Source organism: Grampus griseus, assembly GCF_964374135.1.
Source record: "Grampus griseus genome assembly, chromosome: 19".
NCBI classification, from domain to species: domain Eukaryota; kingdom Metazoa; phylum Chordata; class Mammalia; order Artiodactyla; family Delphinidae; genus Grampus; species Grampus griseus.
The window spans coordinates 41077076-41099473 of NC_139013.1; the positions used below are offsets into that span (position 1 = coordinate 41077076).

General features: G+C 46.5%; 1 protein-coding gene across 1 annotated transcript in view; it reads left to right on the forward strand.

Annotated features, from left to right (window-relative positions):
• TANGO6 (transport and golgi organization 6 homolog) overlaps window positions 1-14250 on the forward strand; it is a 177634-nt gene extending 163384 nt beyond the window's left edge. Inside the window, exon 18 of the mRNA XM_082677163.1 lies at window positions 13526-14250. Within this exon, the coding sequence (XP_082533289.1) occupies window positions 13526-13702 (177 nt within the window). The 3' untranslated portion in view covers window positions 13703-14250. The remainder of the gene's footprint in view (window positions 1-13525) is intronic.
• The last annotated feature ends 8148 nt before the right edge of the window (window positions 14251-22398 follow it).

Genomic DNA, 22398 nt, shown 5'->3' on the forward strand with positions numbered 1-22398 from the left:
GAACACACCAGTCACTTCTTAAAAAAATTGTGGTAAAATATACATAGCATGAAATATACCATCTTAACCATTTTTAAGTGTACAGTTCAGTAGCATTACGTACATTCATGTTTTTATGCTGCAATCACCACCATCCCTCCACAGAACTCTTTTCATCATGTAAAACTGAAACTCTGTACCCATTAAATACTAACTCTCCCCCTCCCTCAGCCCCTAGCAGTCACCATCCTGTCTGTCTCTGAATTTTACTACTTTTCCATTCATTCTTATGTTCCCCAAATCTAGCACACTGCCTTGCACAGAATAATGCTTAATAAATGTTTGTTGAGAGAGTGCATGAAACCTCTTCTCTAAGAGGCATGGGACAATACATCTCTTAAGTTTCTTTGTACCTGCCTTTGCAATAAAGACTTCTTAGATCTTAAACTGGAAATTCTGGGGCTTCCAAACTCTTGCAGTTCCCGAACTCTTCTGTTCAGGTTTCCCAAGAACAGAAGTTGTCCAAACAAATTCTCGTTAGGAGGGAATTTTACCTTCCTTACTTGGAAACGCCTAAAGTTTTCATTGCAGTTGGGTTGTAGACATGTTGTCCCCAAATCAGCTGGGAGAGGGAGTCCTGAGGCACAGTGACAGAATGAATATTGACGAGCAGCCAGAACTGTCTGCATTTCAAAACTTGGCTTCTCACACACACACACACACACACACACACACACACACACACACACTCAATGTGTGTGTATATATATGTATATATGTATATATGTACATTGCTGTCAAAATTTTAGCACATGTATTTTCCTTAATTCCTCCCATCTGTGTGAAGGTTTCTGCCATAATTACAGCTAACCTAGTAAAGGAGGCAGCTGCCTGCGTTTTATCCTTTCACTTTCTTACAGATGCCTTTTGGGAGCCTGTAACTTTCTGTGTCTTCAGAATTACACTCCAATACACATGTTTAAGAATTTTTTTTTTTTGGACACACCGCACAGCATGTGGGATCATAGTTCCCCAACCAGGGATCGAACCCGTGCCCTCTGCAGTGGAAGTGCAGAGCCCTAACCACTGGACCTCCAGGGAAGTCCCAAAGAACATATTTTTTAAATATTTTGGAAAAAAGATGCAGTCTTAATTTGTGCATCAAAAATGATTTTGGGGGCTTCCCTGGTGGCACAGTGGTTGAGAGTCCGCCTGCCGATGCAGGGGACACGGGTTTGTGCCCTGCCCCTGGTCTGGGAAGATCCCACATGCCGCGGAGCGGCTGGGCCCGTGAGCCATGGCTGCTGAGCCTGCACATCTGGAGCCTGTGCTCCGCAACTGGAGAGGCCACAACAGTGAGAGGCCCGCGTACCGCAAAAAAAAAAAAAAAAAAAAAGATTTTGACCCAGTCCCCTTGCTGGAAAATAAAAACCTGGTTGTCGATAGTTAAGAAAATTCCAAGAAGTGCAGCAGGTCATGTCCCAATCCTGTCACCCTTGCTCTTGGCACTTAGATTTTTCATGGGCAGAGTTGTTGTAGTGAGCCCTTCTTTGGAAACCATGACGTATCTCTTACTGTCTCCTACCCAGTGTTTTTTCCTAACATGCTGCACTGCTGCATCCTGGCTGCTCATTAGAGTCACCAGGAGAGCATAAAAAGAAATTTAAAAAAAAAATTTTTTTAAGCCCTGAGCCCCTACCCGTAAGGTTCTGATTCTTACGTGTGAGGTGGGGGCCCAGGCATTTTAAAAGTTCTCCATGGAATCGTACTGTGCAGCCAAGGTAGAGAATCACTATGTTAGAATGATGGTGTTGCTCAGAGGCAGAGTCTGGGCTTTGTAGCCATACTTCGGTGTGGGTGGGCAGGTTGCTTTTTCCAGCCTAGTCCACGTCTATTCTATGCTATGTGTATATTAGCACATACTGCCAACCCCACCAGAGCCTCTGATGTGTCAGTGACTGTGGTTTTCTCTGACCTTTGGTCTAACTCTATAACCGTTTGTTCCTGAGGCATCTTGCACAGAGCACTGAATTCCACTAAGCAGAACCCCTAAGGAGAGTGGCCTGCACTTCCCTCATGGCCAATCAAGCTGGACCTGAGGCTGTGTGAGCCGGGTGAGCCTGGGGTGATGCAGGATGCCCCAAGCAAACCAGTGCCCCAGAGGAAACCCAAACCTTGCAGTCAGCCAGCAGCCCAGTTGCTGTTCCCCCTCCTCCCTAACCGGGCCCCATCCAAATAAACTGCTTTGATGGTGCAGGGAAAAGGTCAAATTCTCTCCATAGCATCCTCCTGTGTATTGGATTTCCTAGTTAACTGCATGTGTTTAAAAACAGGGTTTGCAGCTAGACCTGACAGATACAGGTTTGAATTCTAGCTGTGTCCTTGAGCAAATCACTAAACCTCTCTAAATCCCCTTTCCCTAATTTGCAAACTGGGCCTAATAACACCTACCTCGTAGGATTAAATGAAATAATGTGCGTGAAGGGCTTGGCGCAGTGACTGAAGCGTAGTAAACACTCAGTAAATGGTAGTAGTGAGCCTTTGCAGGCGATGTCTAATCCCTTGTGGGAGGCGTTAGGTGCAGAAAGGGAGCAGAACTGTGCTGCCTCAGCAGGGAAGCTTCGAGGGCCAAGAAAGATGAAGCCCTTTCCCCCCAGACGTGGTAATTGAGTACAATTTGAAAGCTGGGATTGTAATCACCTTCTAAGGACAAAGCGCCCCATTACTTCTACAAGCAGCAGCCTGCTGCCTCTGTACATCCTCCGGCCATTTTCCCCTGCCTTCTTTGTTCTGTTTCCATGCCTGTGGGGGTGTAGGAAAGCTGCTGCCTTCCTCAGGTTGCTATTTAAAGACATTCTGAGAGATGCTGCCACCGCTGCTCCTAGAGCCACCGCGGCTGCTGCTCCCGTCCCTGCCACAGCGAGTGGAGAGTCCCAGCACCTACTTTCTGTTTAGGATCCCTGAGCTGTCACCCCTCCCAGGGGTTAACCATGAAGGCCATCTTGGTGTTTGTCCCTAAACTGCCCAGACTGTCTACATCCCTGTAGCATTTTGGGCACATAACCAGTTAAAATTTCCCCCTTATTCTTCAATGAAAATCACGCATGATACCCCCCTCATCCCCTCCCCACCCATCTCCAACTTGCACTTGAGATGCCCTCCTTATTTAACAGCCAGACACAATCTGGAAAGGGTAAAAATGCCATTTATCTCTAGGTCTAGCAGAGAAAAATACTTTAGGAATAAAAGGTTTTTGAAAAGCTCAGTAACCTCCAGTTAACAAGAATGCCGCCCTGAACTTCAGCATGTTTGAGATTCTCTATCTGTCAGGCATGGATAGGAATCTCTTAGACATTAGTAATCCTGTCTTTCTTTGCTGACCCACCCAATGCTTTTCAATGAAGTGTCTCAAAAGCCCGGTCTTTCCGTTTGAATTGGTCCTGACTTCTTTTTTACAGACCCATCAAAGTGAACTTTGGGGTTTTATCAGTAAAGCATTTATTCTTCTTTAGACCAGAGCACCCTGAATGAGGTCCAGATTGTCTACCTCCATTCTGCTTCCCCAGTTTATTTGTTTCCTGCCCATTATCCTAGAGAGGCTGCTCGCCTCCAAGACCTCAGAGCCTAGCTGCTCTCTGCTTGTCCAGGAGAGTCCTTGCTGGTGCTTTCAGCTCTGTGCAGTGGCACAGACGGTGTTCCCGACCGTCAGGTACCGACTCTGGCCCTGATACCACATCACACTGCATGGAGTCTCTTCCCCTCTTTTACAGCCCTTCCCTTTTCTTCTAACTCTCCTCCATTTATTCATCTTCCTGAGCACTCTTTCTTTGGCTCCTGCTCTCTATTTTTCATTTTCAGAGCCGTGCCTTTCCCCTCATTTTCTTAGCCGCTTGGTGGTAAACCCAACTACCTCAGTGTCAGAATAATAGTAGCAATGATACTTTGAATTATTGATCACCACGCTGTGATAGCAAAGTACTCTCATATGCATTATCTCTTTTGATCTCACAATAAACTTGTAAGGTAGGCAGTGCTTTACATGCTTTATGCTCCCCACTTCGTGGTAGTGAAAATAATAACCACCTGCAGAGGCAGAATAATATAGTGGTTAATAAAGAGCATTCGCTCTGAGTCAGGCTGCCAGGGTTTGAATCCTGCCTCCACCTGTCACTAGCTGTGTGGGCAAATTGGGGATAATAACAGTACCTCTCTCTGTTGTGTTGTTGTGAGGATTGAATTACTATAGATAAAATGCCTAGAACCACACCTGGCACATAATAGGTACTATGTGAGGATTAGCTATTGTTATCATATGTTCGTTCATTCATTTGTTTGTCAAAGGTTTACTACATGCCAGAGCTGCTGCATGCCAGGCTGTACTCGAGGCCTCAGTGATAGAAGAGCAGCAAGATTGACAGTCCTGACCCTCACAGAGATCACAGTATTAGTGCCGCTTCTGCAGCAGCCATCACTTGCAAATCCTTGTGCTTGGATCTTTATAGACAGTAATTCTCACAACAACCTTCAAAGGAGGCAGTGTTATTCCCATTTTACAGAGATCTCCGGGGTTCCGAAAGCCGAGGTGGTTTGCTCAAGATCCTCCAGCTGATAACTGGGGTGTCGGGATTCACTTCACCCGATTCGCCTGCCAGCAGACCATTAGGTTCGACTGTCCATGTCTGTCTCCCCCAGATGGTGGTGAGCTCCTGAAGGCTGGAGCTGGCCCTCATCACCCAGCATGCTGAGCATGGTCTCCTGCACACAGTTCGGGAAATGTCGGCTGGCTTGTGCTCTGTTTATGATCCTTGACTCTGTCCCATAACTAGTCTCTTCTGATCACTCTCACTTCCCTCAGCCACCAAGCTGTATGTTGGTTATAACATGGAAGCACAGTGGTCAAAATGAGCGTTCTCAGAGGTGGACCTACAGCTTCCTTATACCACACCTAATGCTTATTTCAGCGTGTCTTTTAACAGAATTATTTGGATTCTGGGGTCTCCTCTTCTTCTGGGCCCCAATCTAGAGAATCTTTTTGTCTGCCAGGCTGGTCTCCAGCCACCAACTCCAGTTCACTTGACTCTCGTGTCGGCTCCTGCCTTTTATTTCAATGTCTGACTTCCCTGTTCTTTGTCTGTTTTTGTCTTTGTGCCTAGTACTTACTTCTTAGCCACAAAGGGAGCCACAATTCTATTAGCTCTATAGAAGACTGAATTTCTAAGTACAATTAGTGTATGCTAGCATTTAACTTTTTAATTCTTTTATATTTAGTAACCCATTTTTCCCCTAAATATTACAGAAGTATAGGTGGAAAGTCCTCTGCTAGATCACGCTTTCTGGAATTCTTATTTCTGTAAATGTCTCATCTATCACCATTTGTGTTGTGTCTTATTGATCTCACAAAATAATACCAAAGAATAGCAGTTTCATTCACCTAAGTTCTATTTAGAAGTGTGACTTTTAAAATATTAAAGTTATTTCAAATGTAAATAAATCTACTAATTGCTAAATGTCTTTACTAATGGAGTTTGTGTTAGAGAGGTAGTCTGACTAAAGATTTTTTTTCCTTCCTCTGTTTCCCAGATATTCTGGGTTGTGTTTAATATTGTTTTTATAATCAAATAAATAAATTTAGGAACTAAAGAGAAGAAAGATATCCATCATGTATTTCTTCTTTAGGTCTTTTTTTTTTAATTAATTAACTTATTTGTATGTTTATTTTTGGCTGTGTTGGGTCTTCGTTTCTGTGCGAGGGCTTTCTCTAGTTGCGGCAAGTGGGGGCCACTCTTCATCGCGGTGCGCGGGCCTCCCACTATCGCAGCCTCTCTTGTTGCGGAGCACAGGCTCCAGACGCGCAGGCTCAGTAGTTGTGGCTCATGGGCCCAGTTGCTCTGCAGCATGTGGGATCTTCCCAGACCAGGGCTCGAACCCATGTCCCCTGCATTGGCAGGCAGATTCTCAACCACTGCGCTGCCAGGGAAGCCCTCTTCTTTAGGTCTTAATGCAGAGATACAACAACCACTCTGGGTGTGTTCGGGGTCAAGCTCATTGAAAGTCAAACACTGTTTTCCTGCTTTTCCATTGTAAGTGCACCTGTGTGCCCAAGGCAGTCTTTTGCTCACACGATCCCCTTTTCAGTATGTTTTGCCAAGCCACGTCTAACCCTAAAGACTGCCCTTGTCCCTGAAGCATCAGCTTCCTGTGCTCCAGGGAACTGGCTCCTGGAAAGGGAGGGGGAGGGAAGGAGGAGAGAAAGTGTGTGTGTGCATGTTGCACTCACACTCTAAATTCTTTTAATAAAGGACCTGAACCCCACCCCTTTCCAAAGAGTTTTCAGACTAGGAATCCGGGTACTTCTTTAAGATATCCCCGGCCCACCCCACTCACACCCTCCACCTCCACCTTTCCCTGCAGTCCTGGGGCCTTGATGCGTGGGGGGATGAAGAGCAGGTGTGTTGAACTCTTAATGAGAGGTTTTCTCTGTGGGATTGCCTATATCCTGCCCACCACAGAGGCTCCTGTGAGTAACTTTACCTTTGAACTCTCCTTGTATTCAGCCCCTGATCCATGGGATTTGGTGACAGTCCCTGGCTGGCGGGAAGCTTTGATCCTTGGGGAGTCCAGAGGAAGTCCTGTGATGTGTGGGATCCCAAGCGCTACAGGGATTGGGGAGAAGCCGTTCCAGGGTGGGTTGCTAAGATAGACCCATTAATTAAGAAGGAGTCTTTGCCTAACACTCAGTTACCTAAAAAAGGAGATCCGGTAACTGAAAACAAGGAACTCAGCACCCCTCAAGTACAAAGTGGTGTTTGCACAAGCATTATTGTTATTTTAAGGACACAGCAGTGCCAAGGAGAAAATTCCTACCCACACCAGGAAAGAACAGAGTACCTTAGCAGACCAGAATGCCTTAGAACTTTCCTTTTTAACAAGGAAAAGAAAGCTAACCTTACTTTGAATGTTAGGATGCTCTAGCAAAAAATCTCTAAGATATTTCTGACTAGGTGAAAGATTCCTCTAGAAAAAAAAGATGACCTTGTGATAAACAGTGGGAACACTAGAATTTCTATATAAGAGACACTGGGCTGTAATTTGTTGGAGAGAGTGTTAGGAGCCTTGTCTTGAAGCTCTATTCACATAACAAGCATGCTGGGTTTGCTTAAACTCTGCAGTTATTTGAGGTGGCTTGAGAGTGAGGGGACAATAAAACTTCCCCAGACCACTCCTTGGTGCCACCCATTGGCTACAGATGAAAGTCAGAGCAAAGGCCCTTTCACACGGTAGGGAAACGTTCTTCCTCCATCCACCTCTGCAGGCGGAAATCACTTCCTTTGCTTCCACAGAATCACCTACGCTTATCTCTTAGATTGAGGATCACACTGCTTAGTGTGCGTGTCTGCCTCCCCGCTGGCTGTAGCTGCCAGAGGGTAGGGTTCGTGCATTATTCACCTTTTTATCACCAGCACACTGCCTGGGCACGAAGTAGGCCCTTGATGACGATTACTGAGTGAGTGAGTAATCATGAATCAGTAGCTGTGGGGAGCCATCCTCTTTCCAGAATCGTCTCTCCTTTTCACACTGCTGGCCTTGAGGAAAGAGAAAGCTACGTTATGAAAGAGCAGTCGGGCATAGTGCACAGTCAGAGGCAGACACCTGCGCTTGGAGACCTGACTCCTGTGTGACCCAGCAGCTCTGGGAGAAAACCCAGGAGACAGCTGCACAGCAGAGATGGGGCAGCATCTTTGTGGGGTTTGCCCACAGGATTCAGGCACTTAATGCCGCGACATTGGGCAAAGAGCACTGAGAGTTGTCTGCAGGGCCAAGTGCATAATATGTGGGGCCCAGTGCCAAATGAAATTGCGGGGTCCCTTGTTCAGAAAAACAAGGAAAAAGTGCCGTTTGAGGGTTTTTTGTTTTTTTTTTTTGCAGTACGCGGGCCTCTCACTGTTGTGGCCTCTCCCGTTGCGGAGCACAGGCTCCGGACGTGCAGGCTCAGCGGCCATGGCTCACGGGCCCAGCCGCTCTGCGGCATGTGGGATCTTCCCGGACCGGGGCACGAACCCGTGTCCCCTGCATTGGCAGGCAGACTCTCAACCACTGCGCCACCAGGGAAGCCCGCCCCTCAGGTTTTTAAATATAAAGTTTTCTTCCTTTCTTCCACAGTTTCTCTCTCCTTTCACTTGTCAAGGTGTTTATTATTTGCTATTAATGTTGTTCTAAGTTGAGAACCTTTTAAATGTTAGACTATTAGCATGGATTTTACTGTTCATCTTTATATTGTGCCAGTGCCATGCTGATTTTAAATGCAAATGTGAGTGTGCTGACCTCATATGTGGGGTCCCTGAAATTATGCAATTTGTATTCTGTAGCTGGTACATGCATATGTATTCCCTGGTTTCCCAGCATTGTTTCAGTGGATGTTGTTAGAAGTTTTAGTTTTTACCAAGTAAGAAACTGGCTAGGAATAGCATGCATGCATGCCTTCTTTCATTTATAAATATTTTTTAGATATCTGCCATGTGCCAGTCACTATATGAGGCATTGGGACTATACCAGGGTGAACAAGGCAAGATGTGGTGTCAGTGTCAATAGTACATGTGAGCTATTGAGGAAAATGTATTTTTAATTACACAATAAATATTTAAATTACCATTGTGATAGGGGCTACAAACAGAGCTATAGGCAGGGTAGGAAAGCTTACCCAGATGGGAGCTAGGGAGGCATCCCTGAGGAAGTGGCATTTCAGGCTGAGGGTGAGTAGGAATTGTAGGGTGAAGAGGAAGCGAAATGTCTTCCAGGCTGAGGAAACAGCCTATGCGAATGCCTTCAGCTGGGAAGGAGTTTTGCTCAGACAAGGAAAGGAAGAAGGCCCACACAGCTGGAGCCCAGGGAACAAGAGGGAGACCAGACAGTGACCTGGGGGGCTGGTTTTGTGTACCCCGTCCCCTACCTTCCTCCATCCAATCCCCAGTGCCTATGCTATTCGAGAATATCAAACGACGGAAAGAGCTCTTTCTGTATTCTTTAGCAAGTCCAAGATGTGTGATGCTACACACCTAGTGTACTTGTGTGGAATGCTTAGGGGACTGTGGAGCTAAGACCCACCCCCAAAACTGATAAATTTAACTACATCACAGATGTAAGTGTACTTGTTACCCACTGAAGTAACCACTTCCCAGCATTCTGTTCACCACCTTCAGTTCACTTCCTTTTCCTAAAATGTGACCTCTGTTTGCTCGAACCTCTCTTCATACACTCTCTCTGCTCTCAGGATACGTACCATGTTCTGTTCTGTATTGTCCTCACTTATGTACATGACTTATCCTCCCCACCAGAGCATAAGCCTCTTTAAAGGCAGGTTCTATATCTCTTTTACCTATTAAATGGCCTTAGGAAAATCTTTGTCTAGTAGTTAATTCAGTTTAATAAAAAGCATATTTATTTTTTAATAGGTTATATATTCATAGAATGGTACAAAAGGGTATATAATCCCCCTCATCTCTCCCCAGTGTCACTTGCTGAAGGCAATCAGTATTTTTGCAGACGTAGTCTGTGTTTATAGTATATAGGCTGTTATATGTATTTATTACATTGTTTTTATGAAAAGCCATAAAAGTGAAAGAATGAATGAATGTCTCCATTCTCCTATTTCTTTTTTTTCTGATCTTCCTCCTTTTTTGAAATTGCACACTGCACACTGGTACAGCCTTCAATATTCAGCCAACTCTTGAAGTTCCAAAGTAGTGAGAGGAAAAATTTTAAAATCCATTTGAACCAATTATTGTCAGAGATGTTTACATATGGTGAAACAAACCCAATTTGGTACACATTATTAATAAATAGCCACGGCATAGCGTAGTGGCTAACATTGTAGGCCCCGTTTCTTCTAAGCGAAATACAAAACCCAGAAACTATAAAGGAAAAAAACTGATAAATTGAACTACATCAAAAATGTAAATTTCGGGCTTCCCTGGTGGCGCAGTGGTTGAGAGTCTGCCTGCCAATGCAGGGGACGCGGGTTCCTGCCCCAGTCCGGGAAGATCCCACATGCTGCGGAGCGGCTGGGCCCGTGAGCCATGGGCCGCTGAGCCTGTGCGTCTGGAGCCTGTGCTCCGCAACGGGAGAGGCCACAACAGTGAGAGGCCCGCGTACTGAAAGAAAAAAAAAGTAAATTTCTTCTCTGGAAAATAAAATTTCACAAAGAAAAAATGCCAACTAGGGAAAAAATATTTGCAATTCATATGATAGGTAATGGACCTCTCTTTTTCATATACAGAGAGCTCTTACAAATCAATAAGGAAAATTTGATTACACATACCAGAAAAAAAAATACAAGTAGTTGATATATCTGTTAAAAAGATGCAAATTTAAAACAGCAAGATGCTATTTTTCACTTCCTGAATTAGCCAAGATAAAGAGTTTGCAATATATATCACTTATGAGAATATGGGGAAATAGGAGTTTCCAGAGTGATAGGTAAAAATATAAATTATTACAACTTCTCTGGCCTAGCAATCAAGATTTTCAGTGTGCACTACCTTTTGACCTAGGAATTCCATTTCTGGATATTTGTCCTACAGATACCCTTGTACATGTCTGCAAAGATTGGGTACCAGAATGTTTATTGCAGCAATATTTGTAATAGCAAAAGATCTTCAAAATGTGTTGGGTATGGGGGGAATCATGGTACATAACAGTGTAGCACAGCGGTCCCCAACCTCCGGTAGCAGTCCATGGCCTGTTAGGAACCGGGCCACACAGCAGGAGGTGAGTGGCTGGCAAGCGAGTGAAGCTTCATCTGTATTTACAGCCACTCCCCATTGCTGGCATTACCGCCTGAGCTCCACCTCCTGTCACATCAGCGGTGGCATTAGATTCTCATAGGAGCGCAAACCCTACTGTGAACTGTGCATGCGAGGGACCTAGGTTGCACGCTCCTTATGAGAATCTAATGCCCAGCGATCTGAGGTGGAGCTAAGGAGGTGATGCTAGAGCTGGGCAGCGGCTGAAAATACAGATTATCATTAGCAGAGAGGTTTGACTTCACAGAGACCATAATAAATCAATTGCTTGCAGACTCATATCAAAACCCCATCAGTGGGCTTCCCTGGTGGTGCACTGGTTAAGAATCCACCTGCCAATGCAGGGAACACAGGTTCAAGCCCGGGTCCGGGAAGATCCCACATGCTGCAGAGCAACTGGGCCTGTGCGCCACAACTACTGAGCCTGCTCTCTAGAGCCTGTCACAACTACTGAGCCCACGTGCCACAACTACTGAAGCCCGTGTGCTTAGAGCCCGTGCTCCGCAACAAGAGAAGCCACTGCGATGAGAAGCCCGTGCACCGCAATGAAGGGTAGCCCCCACTCGCCACAACTAGAGAAAGCCCGCGTGCAGCAACGAAGACCCAGCGCAGCCAAAACTAACTAACTAAATAAATTTATTTTAAAAAACCCTATGAGTGAGTGGCAAGTGAAAACAAGCTCAAGGCTCCCACTGATTCTGTGTTATGGTGAGTTGTATAATTATTTCATTTATATATTACAATGTAATAATAATAGAAATAAAGTGCACAATAAATGTAATGCACTTGAATCATCCCAAAACCATCCCCCCCGACCGGTGGAAAAATTGTCTTCCACGAAACCAGTTCCTGGTGCCAAAAAGGTTGGGGACCACTGGTATAGCATATAATCCTGTGCTTTAAAAAAGGGAAGGGGGGCTTCCCTGGTGGTGCAGTGGTTGAGAGTCCGTCTGCCGATGCAGGGGACACAGGTTCGTGCCCCGGTCTGGGAAGAGCCCACATGCCTCGGAGCGGCTAGTCCCGTGAGCCATGGCCGTTGAGCCTGTGCGTCTGGAGCCTGTGCTCCGCAACTGGAGACGCCACAACAGTGACAGGCCCGCGTACCGCAAAAAATAAAAAATTTTAAAAATTAAAAAAAATTAAAAAGAGAAGGGAAATGGCGCAGTGGTTAAGAATCCGGCTGCCAATGCAGGGGACACGGGTTCGAGCCCTGGTCCAGGAAGATCCCACATGCCACAGAGCAACTAGGCCCATGCACCACAACTACTGAGCCTGAGCTCTAGAGTCTGTGAGCCACAACTACTGAGCCCACCTGCCACAACTGCTGAAGCCCGAGTGCCTAGAGCCTGTGCTCCATAACAAGAGAAGCCACTGCAATGAGAAGCCCACGCACCGCAACGAAGAGTAGCCCCTGCTCGCTGCAGCTAGAGAAAGCCCGCACGCAGCAATGAAGACCCAATGCAGCCAAAAATAAATAAATAAATAAATTTTTTAAAAGAAAGGGGGGAAAGGGGAAAAAGGCACATGCATATATATATGCTTGTAAATACCTAGAATATTTCTCAAAATTAAGAATGATATCCTCTGAGAAGGGGAAGTAGGAGTCTGGGGTAGAAGAGAGACTTATTTTTTTAATATGTACTTTTTTGTACTGTATTATCTTTTCAGTAAAAGTAAACAAGAACACAAGCTCTGAATGTTTAAAAACTGGCTCTACCCCTTTTTTAGCGGAGTAACCTTGGGAGGTTACTTAACCCTCTAATCCTGTTTCTTCATCTGTAAAGTGGGGCTTTCCTTTCTTTATATGACTGGCATAAAAATCAGATAATATATGGAAAATACTAGTGCAGTACCTGACCCAAAAAATAGTAACTTTTGAGGCAAAGAGCCCTCAACCAGGACTAACTTTGAAAGTGGCTGCAGACAAGACATGTGACCCCCTGTGACCTGGAGTCTTCAGTCCCTCATTTGACTAAATGATCCCTAAGGCCCCTTCCTCTGAGTTTCCCTGTTCTTCTGCTAGAAGAACCCATTTCTTGCTAGAAGTTCTGGCTCCCAAGCCAGGAGGACTTGGGACAAAATTAGAAGCTCCTGGGAGTAGGTGCTCTGGCACCCTCCCAGTTCCATATCAGACCATCAGATCAGAGTATTGGATGTGAAAAATGGGTGTGACTGTGTCTATGGAGTCCTCTCTTGCTTCCTATTGCAGAGTTGGAGTTGAAAAAAAATTATAGTGACTGAGGGAACGACACGGACATGAAACAATGGTGGAAAATTTTTAAAGTAGTGGCAAGGAAAAGCATGATTGCTGAAGAAATAGCCTCCTGCGTTTCATAAGATAGGTGCCTGTTCAGTGGGTGTCACAGAGGGCTTTGTGGGAGCTAGAGAGGAGAATGCTGGTAAACATGCTCTCAGGAGCAGCCGTATCTGGGCAGTACTGCCTGCCTATGGTCCTGAGGTCTGTGCCATGCCTTGGAACTGAAGGGAGGGGTCTGGGGCTAAAAGGGAGCAGTAGCCACCAAGGCCAGTGTAGTGAGGGGTCAGGAGTGCATGAGAAACCCAAAAGGAAGCCTACCTCAGTACAGCTGCCCCACTCGATCTCCAACCTGAGAGGGCCATGCGTTATCTTCTTAAAGGAGCCTGTGGGTTTCCTCACAGAACTCCTCAGACAGGAGAAGGCAGTTAGGTCATTCTGAGAAATGTTGGCACAGTAGACAGATGGCCATGACTCTGTCTCTCTCATCCAGGTGCTGAGGGACGTCCTCAAGGATCTCTACCACCTGCTGAAGCACGTGGTACGTTTGGAGTCCGATGACGTTGCCAAGCTCCATGCCCAGCTGGCCCTGGAAGAGCTGGATGAGATAATGAGAAACTTCCTGTTCCCACCACAGAAGCTGGAGAAAAAGATCATGGTCCTGCCATAGACCAACCTCAAAGGACATGCAGGAGGCAGAGGGACCAAGCAGCCAGAGCAGTGCCCAAGCCTTCCAGCAGGTGGCCCCACTGCCCCTTTGGTGCTGGCAATATGGCTGCCCCCGGAGGTGGCTTTATGTCTCTGGTCCTGTGTGTCTTCGGGCTGACCTTCCTAAAGCACCTATTTAGCCATCCTGCATCCAGCCTGAAGTGTGTGCCGATAAAAGAAAAAAAGATTACAGATCTCATTAACCTGCACATTTTTCACTGTCCTGTAGCATTTAGAGAAGGATGTCTACCTGATGGCAGTATATTTTTAACACAACCGGTGGAATTTGATTGACCATTCTCTTGCGACTTGAGTAGAAGAGGTTGGCCCACCCATAGGTCACATGTCTTGATATTCTTTCATGCTGAGATTGTCCCTCTTGTAATGAGGAGCAGCCAGAGCTGGTCATCCTTGGATGCTCAAGAGGCATTTCAGGGTACAGAGACGCAATTGTAGGGAGGGAGGGAAAGGAAATTGTTATCAAAACATGCAAAACTGGAATAAAACTATCTTGGCTGGAAAGAATAACAGGTCTGAATCTGGTCTTCTGCTTTTGAGATGGAAAGCTATGGCGCTGAGGATTTGATCTCCAGAAAAGAGAATCAAGCTGGTTGAATCTTCCAGAGAAGAAAGGTAAGTGCTGTGTTTGCCCTCCCAGGCCATTTTCTTTCACTCCCTCTGCTACTGTTAGCACAGAGTTGCCCTGATTATAGGAGAAAAGAGCCACAAACATCTCAGATGAGAGAGTTTATATCCCGCCTTCAGTCTTCTGCTCCTTGAGAAAGAGGAATGCTTAGACAATGTGTTCGTGCTAAATGCCTGTTGGAAAGTGCATTATGTATTGGTGACCTGATGCCAGGTTTACTGAAGTCATTTCACACGTAGCACTCTAGACGTCTTTTTATCTATTTATATATTTTGGTTACTGAATTTTGATTGCAGCTAAAAGAGAAGACAAAAAGGACGTACTGGATGATCGCTTCAGACAACCCGTCCCAGTCATCAACACCTTGGTGAGGCTAACCCAGAGTCCTTAACCAGTCCTCAGCTCTGCAGGGCTGAATTTTATCACAGGATTCTATCCCCACTCTCTGGTGACCAGGCCCAGCAGAACCAAAACACAATTTCCCAGAACTCTCAGGTGACTGAAGGACTGTCTAGAAGCCCACTTGCCAGTTAACATCAGGCTATTTTCTTCTGGCCTGATTACAGGCACGTCCTTAGCTTAGAACCTTTGTGGTGAGCATCCCTTTAAAGAGGCCAGCTCACAGAAAGCTATGGCCCACAGGTTAGCCTAGAGAGCAGTGAACAGAAGCAGTCAGATGTTTCCAAGGAATATTTCCGTTCAGCTAGGGTAGCTGGATTATTCCATTCTCCAAATCAAGGGTGTCTAGAAAATCAGGATTGGACTTTCAAATCAGAGAAGAATCTCCTTTGGACCAGCTGGATATACACTAAAAGTTTTTATTTCTTGGCCTTCCTCTAACTAAACCCCATAAAACCCACTTAAGATAATCAGATTAGGTATGTTAGATGGTTGGTTTAACTTACAACTTTATTTGCATTAAATGTATTTCAGTTCTGAGGACATATCCTAATTGATCAGCTTGATTAGACTGAGAAAGTCTCTAGTCTAAACACCTGGTCTAGGGAGTGCCTCACAAAGCATTGTGGTCCCCTTATCTCCATTTATAAATTGGCTCTTAATTTGAATTATTTGGCAACTGGCTAAAAGCATCTGTTCTTTATTGACTTTGATGGATTCAGTTTCAGAGAGTGACCTTTTCTGTCCTTGTTACCAAACTCAAGGGGAGGATACCGTAATGTAACCCTTCTAAACACCAAATATGACCAAAATATTAAAAATTACCAAATTGTAAAATAATCTCCCATGTATATAGATATGTATAGATATGTATATAGATATCTGTATCTATATATGTCTCCATCCTTGAGAAAGCATGAGAATTGAGAGCTTTACGATAATAAGAACGCAAAACTTAAGAAAAAGAAAAAGGCACAGAACTCCAGGGGCAGATGGCAGGAGCAATAGTGACACATTCCTGCACAGGCCCGAGACGCGTGTCTGCTTCTGTGTAATAGCAGCGTCCCTGTGCTTGCCTCCCACCTCTGCCCGTCTCTCCTCCCTCTGCGGCCACCTCCTCCTGCTGCTCCTCCAGTCTCCTCCCTTTGTCTCTGCTACAGACACTCTCCTGGCCTCGCACCTCCAGTCCCCTCCACTGCGTAGCAGTCTGTCCCACGCCCCCCTGTATCGCTCATTAGTCTTTTACTTGCCCCCTTTCCCTTCCCTGCTTCTTCCTCCTCTTCTAGGCCACCGGCACATCTCCCTTGGTCTCCAGAGGATGGCACTGTGGCAAGAGTCAGGCAGGGGCCCAAAGCTGTGGCTGCAGCCAAACCCCAGGCTCTCTGCCCAAGTGTCGACTGGTTGATCAGGTTAGACTTACTGGACATTCTAGAGAGCTTCCCTCTCTGCTGTTTTGTCCTTCCTCCTTGGCACAAACTTACCCTTCCACACACTCTGTTATTTAATCAGAAATCTCTTAACTTGCACTTTGCTCCTTATCGTCTCTCCAAACACATACTTTTCCATATGTTCATATTCTTCTTTCTTCACCTCTCTTCTCCATTCCTTCACTTTCCTGTGGCTCTGCCGACCCATCCACGTGTAAGGGCTGACCAGGGACAGGAGGGTAGGAAAGCGAATCACAGGCAACGACGACAACAATTTGTTGAGCACCTACTATGTGCCAGACGTAGCACCACATGCTGAGAACACTGCAGTGAACAAAATGCTTACCTTCAGGGGAAGCTTACGTTGTAGCAGGAGGAGACAGGCAACAAGTAAGATAAAGAATAAAGCAGGATATCAAATGGTGATAAATGCTCTAGGGAAAAATCAAGTCGGGAAGGAAAGGTGAGGAGTGTATGGGGTGAGAGCTGTGACTTTGGATAAGTTGTCCAGAGAGGGCCTCACTGAGAAGTTGAAGTTTGAGTAAGGATCAGAAGGAGGTGAAGGAGCGGCCATGAAGATACTTGAGGGAAGAGTGGTCCAGGCAGAGGGAGTGGCGAGTGCCAGGGCCCGGAGGTGAGAGAGGAGGGGCAGTGCTGCTGGGCACAGTGAGCGGGCAGGAAGTGGAGCGGAGGGGGTGCAGGGGGCGACGTGCCGAACAACGTGGAGCCTGTGGACCGCTCTGAGTGAGGGGGCAGCCGCAGACCTGTTTCCACCTGACGCCCCTTCAGCTTGTTTTTGGAAAGTGCTTTGAGGCCAAGATGATAAAAGCTGTAAAATGGGAAATGTATTGAGCCAGAAGTTGTTCACATCCAACCACAGTTTTCTCTCAGTTTGGAAGTGGTGAGCCCCATCCCCTTTCACCAATGCCTTCTTTGGCAGCAGCCGTTTCTCCTCATTGGCCCCAGAAGAAAGAGGACAGCAGACGGGTTGGTCTGGCCTCTGTCCCCGCCCTGCTCCATCTCTTTGTCTGTGAGGCTGTGAGTGAAGGGAGCCTTGCCTGCCGCCTGCACTGGAGGGATGGCCAAGACACGTGAAAGTTGATCAGTTGGTTGGGGGATGATTCACCTGACCTGTACAAAACCAGATTGGCTTCTGCAGTCTCTCTGCACAGAAATCCAAAAGCTCAGCTGGAATTTCAGTGGCAAGGGAGAGAGTCAGAACGGGAGCTGAGTTCCAGGGTGGGCTGTGGGAGGCAAGCCACTCTGCCCTGACCACGACGGGGGCATGGGGGGTGGTCTTCTTCCACTGCCTCCTGGACAGCAGCAGGCGTGACCTCTAAGGGCTGTGCTGTGTCCTCCAGCGAGTTCTGCAGCCACAGAGCTTCTGCAGTCACACGCAGCAGCCTCCCTGCAGTGCACGGCACCTCACTTCCACGCACCACTCTGCTCGGAGCTGACTGGCCACTTGGGGGTTGGGGAGTTGTCTTCTTAGAACACCGGCTGCTGCACTCTTCCCTGTTGGCGGGGCTCAGGGCTGTGCTCAGCGTACCCCGTGCCTCCAGCAGGTGTAGAGGCAGCGCAGACCTGCACCATCAGCCCTGGAAGGGGCTGCACCCACTTATTTGAAGGGTCATCCCTCTTGTCCCTCCCCAGTGTTCTTCATGCTGACTCAGGTAGGTCCGTACTCCCAGGAAGCTCAGGTATTACCTGCCCCCACCCCCGTGACACTCTGCAGTCCCTGGGGGCATAGAATAGCAAGATCAGTTACTCTGTGTTTCCTTTTAGTTTGGAAGGTCATTTTTTACCCATGAACTTGTATGATACAACAACATCGTGGAACAGAGAGGCAAACTATTGTTATTCCCTTTTGGTGGAATTTGGCCCAAGTCTCCTGGGGGGCTTGAGGCAGACTCTTTTGAACATCTTTTGAATCCTAAGGAGCCTCTCCCCCCAGAATTAGTATAGCAGCAAAGCCCTTTCAACTAGAGCACAGCTTGAGAAGCACTCAGGAGCTCATATACACACAGGAGCCCCGGCATGTGGGTCCCACAAAGCAGTCACTGGAACTCTGCTGACACGAGCTGAGGGATGCCGACCCTGTGCTGGCCTCCTGCCCTCATAGTGCTGAGGAGTGGCAGAGCCCTCAGGTACAGATGCCCTGGCTGCATGCGTGCGTGTGTGTGTGTGTGTGTGTGTGTGTGTGCATGCACGCACAAATTATATGTTTTATGAATTATAACAAATTTAAAGTATATGTAACGAAGAAGAATTCGCAGTCTCACCTCCACTCCTACCCCAAGGTTACCACTGACCAGCAGGTGGGTGTATATCCCTCTAGATCTTTCCTTCCTTTCATCCTTTTCCCAAACGAACACGAATATACCTTACTGCTTTCAAAAACAAAAATGGGATTGTCACCATAAAGAGTGTCCCATAGATTTTTTTCTTAGTCACATACCTTGGAGACACTCAGTACTTACAGCCCCCTCTCCCCTGTTGATGTGGCATGTCTTCCATTGTATAGATGAACGACAGCTGGTTTAAGCATTTGCCTCTTGATGGTCAGTTGAATTATTTCTAAGTTCCAATGATTCTTCAATGATTCTCAAGCATAACTCTTTGCATACTGAAGTGTTTCTATAGGATAAGTCCTAAAAGGTTGGAAGGCTGGATCCAGAAGATATGAACATTTTCAATGTTCCTTCCACCAACACGCTTGTGCCGATCTACGTTCCTCCATCCTCAGCTGACACTGCTTTAATAACCATGCAATGCAGGTTCAGTCACCACAGCAAAGTGTTAACACCATTCTCTAAATAATTTCAGGCCCAGGAAATCTTCAGGGGATGGAGTTTTCTGTGTATCAAAACCACCGGTAGGGGCACAATAACACTTTGCAAGTATGCTCACCGGCAGCCAAAGTCCAGCTACAAGTACTCGTCCTGGAGAGAAATCCTGAGCTCCTGCAGGTGTATTCAAAAGAGCTCTGACTAGGCTCTCAGCTCTGAGACTCCGTCCTGAGTGTTAGGGTATGCCTTCTCATGGGGTTAGAGGTGTCCCCAGGATAATGACCACGGTTCCCACACCAGACTCAGGACATCGGGTCTGACGGCCCCTTAAAGTATCAGGTTCATCCTGATAAAACCCAGGATGAATGATTGCTGTAGCTCTACATCACTGTACATCATAATCATTTAACACTATAAAGAGCTTATTGTGCTCTTCTGTACACTTGACATATATTAATCCACTAAATCCTCACACTGGGCCCATGAGGTAGGTATTATTATTTTTATTAATTTATTTATTAATTTATTTATTTTTGGCTGCGTTGAGTCTTCGTTGCTGCACGCTTTCTCTAGTTGCGTTGAGCGAGGGCTACTCTTTGTTGCGGTGCGCGGGCTTCTCATTGTGGTGGCTTCTCGTTGCAGAGCACGGGGTCTAGAGCGCAGGCTCAGTAGTTGTGGTGCATGGGCTTACTTGCTCCGAGGCATTGTAGGATCTTCCCGGACCAGGGCTCAAACGCATGTTCCCTGCACTGGCAGGCGGATTCTTAACCACTGCGCCACCAGGGGAGTCCCAAGGTAGGTATTATTATTATCCCTGTTTTACAGATGGGAAAACTGAGGCACACAAGAGGCTAATTACTTGCTCCAGATTACATAGTTAGTGAGAAGTAGCCAAACCAGTATTTGGACCCAGGCAGTCTGGCTCCCAAGGCTGAGCTTTTAGCCACTGTGCTTTGCCACCCAATAGACACTATATTTCCAAGTGGTAAAAAACTGTTAATATAAGTGAGGATAAAGACAGTGGTTCCCTGCTTGTTCAGATGGACCATGTATGTCAAGATAAACCTCAGCCCTGATTCCCTCCAGATAGTGTCCACGTACATCAAAACCTAACCTCAAACACCAGAACTTGCTATAGATCTTGTTTTTGACCTTGTAGTTTGCCTAGCAGCCGGAGATGAGATTTGCTAAAGCCCCCCAGCCCACCTGCTCCTGTACTTCGTCAGCTTTTGTAAATTGCTCATTGAAAGGCCTATTCTTCTTTCTGGGGGTGGCTAAGGTAGTAGACCCTTGAAGCTGCCGCGCCGTGTGTGGGAACATAGAAAATGTAGTAAGTCTTCCCGTGAACTCCAGTGAGAGCCCAGAAATGTCTCCTTTGAAGGTTTGTTGTTTTTTGTTTACCCTTTTACCTCCTGTAAGCAGGGTTTCGGTTCTCAGATTTTGGTATCTCAGAATGATAACAATGGATTGTTTTAATGCGTGTGTATGTATTTCTCACATATATACATTGATAGCTCTATTCCATACCATTCCTTCAGAGAAAAAAATGAGACTGGAATTAATGGCCCTATTTTGCAGAAGGGAAAAATAAGGTCCAGAGAGATAAGTTCTTGCAGATGGGAAGAGACAAAGGGAGAAGCGAGTGAGTGCACTAGAGCAGAGAAACTTCTGACTTCATTTGCTAGTTCTTATAGGAACCAGTTAGCCAGCACCTAACTCCATCTCAGAGATGCAGGGGGGGTGCTGAGGGTGAGAGTTGTTGGTATTATGAGAGGAGGGCAGTTTGCGGGGCAGATTCGGAGCTGCAGGAGCACCCTCTCTGCTGGGGAACTAGGAAGAGCTACTGGGCGTTTAAGTGGTTTATTAAATGATGTAAAATTTAATCTTCACTGTCTGCCTTAAGAGCTAAAACCTGCTCAGAACAGTGCCTGGGTGGGACACATTCACACACCTCTTTATTAGACCACACACCACTTTCCAAACTTCAAAACTTATGGTGACCTTGTTAATCTTAGGGAAGGGCCAGCCTGAAATTAGGCTGTCTTTACTAAAAGAATGGTTGTGCTGATGCTTTGAAGAGCTGGGCGTGGGGTGATCCCCCTGCCACTTTCCAAAGAAACTGTATCAGTGCTGTTCAGAGAGTGCAAAGAACAAGGCTCCAGCATCAGCCATGTGGGTGTTTCTCTGTGGCCAAGGCCAGGACCATGTGAGAGAGAGTCATGGAGACTCCATGCCCCAAAAGAGAGCAGCCCATATCCACTACCCTAACCCATCCTCTAGGTAGGAAAAGTCCTCAGTGTGCAGAAGTCCTGTCCTTTGTAAAACAAAAACTAATCCTAGTTGTTTTTGGCAACTCTCTCCTCCGTGGCTTTCCCCCAGTTCTTCTGGAAAAAGCAGGCAGCACCTTTGCCAACTAAAAGATTATATCAACCCAATTCCAGGTAGATCCGGAGATCTGGGAGTGGCGTGCCCAGCTGGTCCTGTCTGCCCGCCTCTGTTTCTCCTTGGCTCTCCCTCCTAATTTCCACCTCATATCAGCGTCTTTTCTCCTTTTTCTTTTTTTTCCTTCTGGCTTAGTAGCTCATTGGTTCATTGTTAAGTTTTTAAGGTCACTTAATTCAAACAAGTGTGGCAGGCATGGTGCTGGAGGAAAATGGATAGATACTTGTACGCTCTGGAGCTCACCTCTGGGACTGGCTGGCTGTCTGCTGTCCTCCCAGTGCCAGAAATGCACTTGCAAACCCAGCTGAGGAGAATCCTCAGGATGCGTCCTCACTGCTGGCTGTGTAATAGAGTCTCCTAGGGAATTAAATAAAAAATTCAAGCCTGGGGCTCACCCCCAGTGATTGTGACTAAATCGATCTGGGATAGGGTCCAGGCATTAGTGTTTTTCAGAAAGCTTCCCAGGTTTTAAAAGTCTAACGTGCAGCAGCCAGACGTGAGAACCACTACATTAGCTTATCTGGTGAGAAAAGAGGAGAGAGAGAGAGAGAGAGAGAGAGTGAGTTAGGGGGGGTGTCCTAACAAAAAAAATCTGAGAGTGGGACATATTTTGGGGGGTCTCTCCCCACGAAGGAGCTGATGGGGACTGCCTCTACCCTCAGCTCTTCTCTAATTGCTTTTATGGAGGATCCAGCTTCGGACCTCCTCTGTGACAGTGACTAACAGTGTCTTTAATCAAGAACAAGGACATGAAGCAGAAGCGCCAGCACATTTAAGAACTGTGGTTGATGTTATTGTAATGAAGCCAAATGAATTTGGAACAAGGTTACCTTAAGTGGTTTTGTTCTTCTCCTGCTGATCCTGCAACTGGGGCTGTAGGCTGGGATTGCATCCTGCTGAAGTCCGGGAAAGTGAGTGTGCGCTTGTGTAATGAGCAAGTACGCGTGTGTCCGTT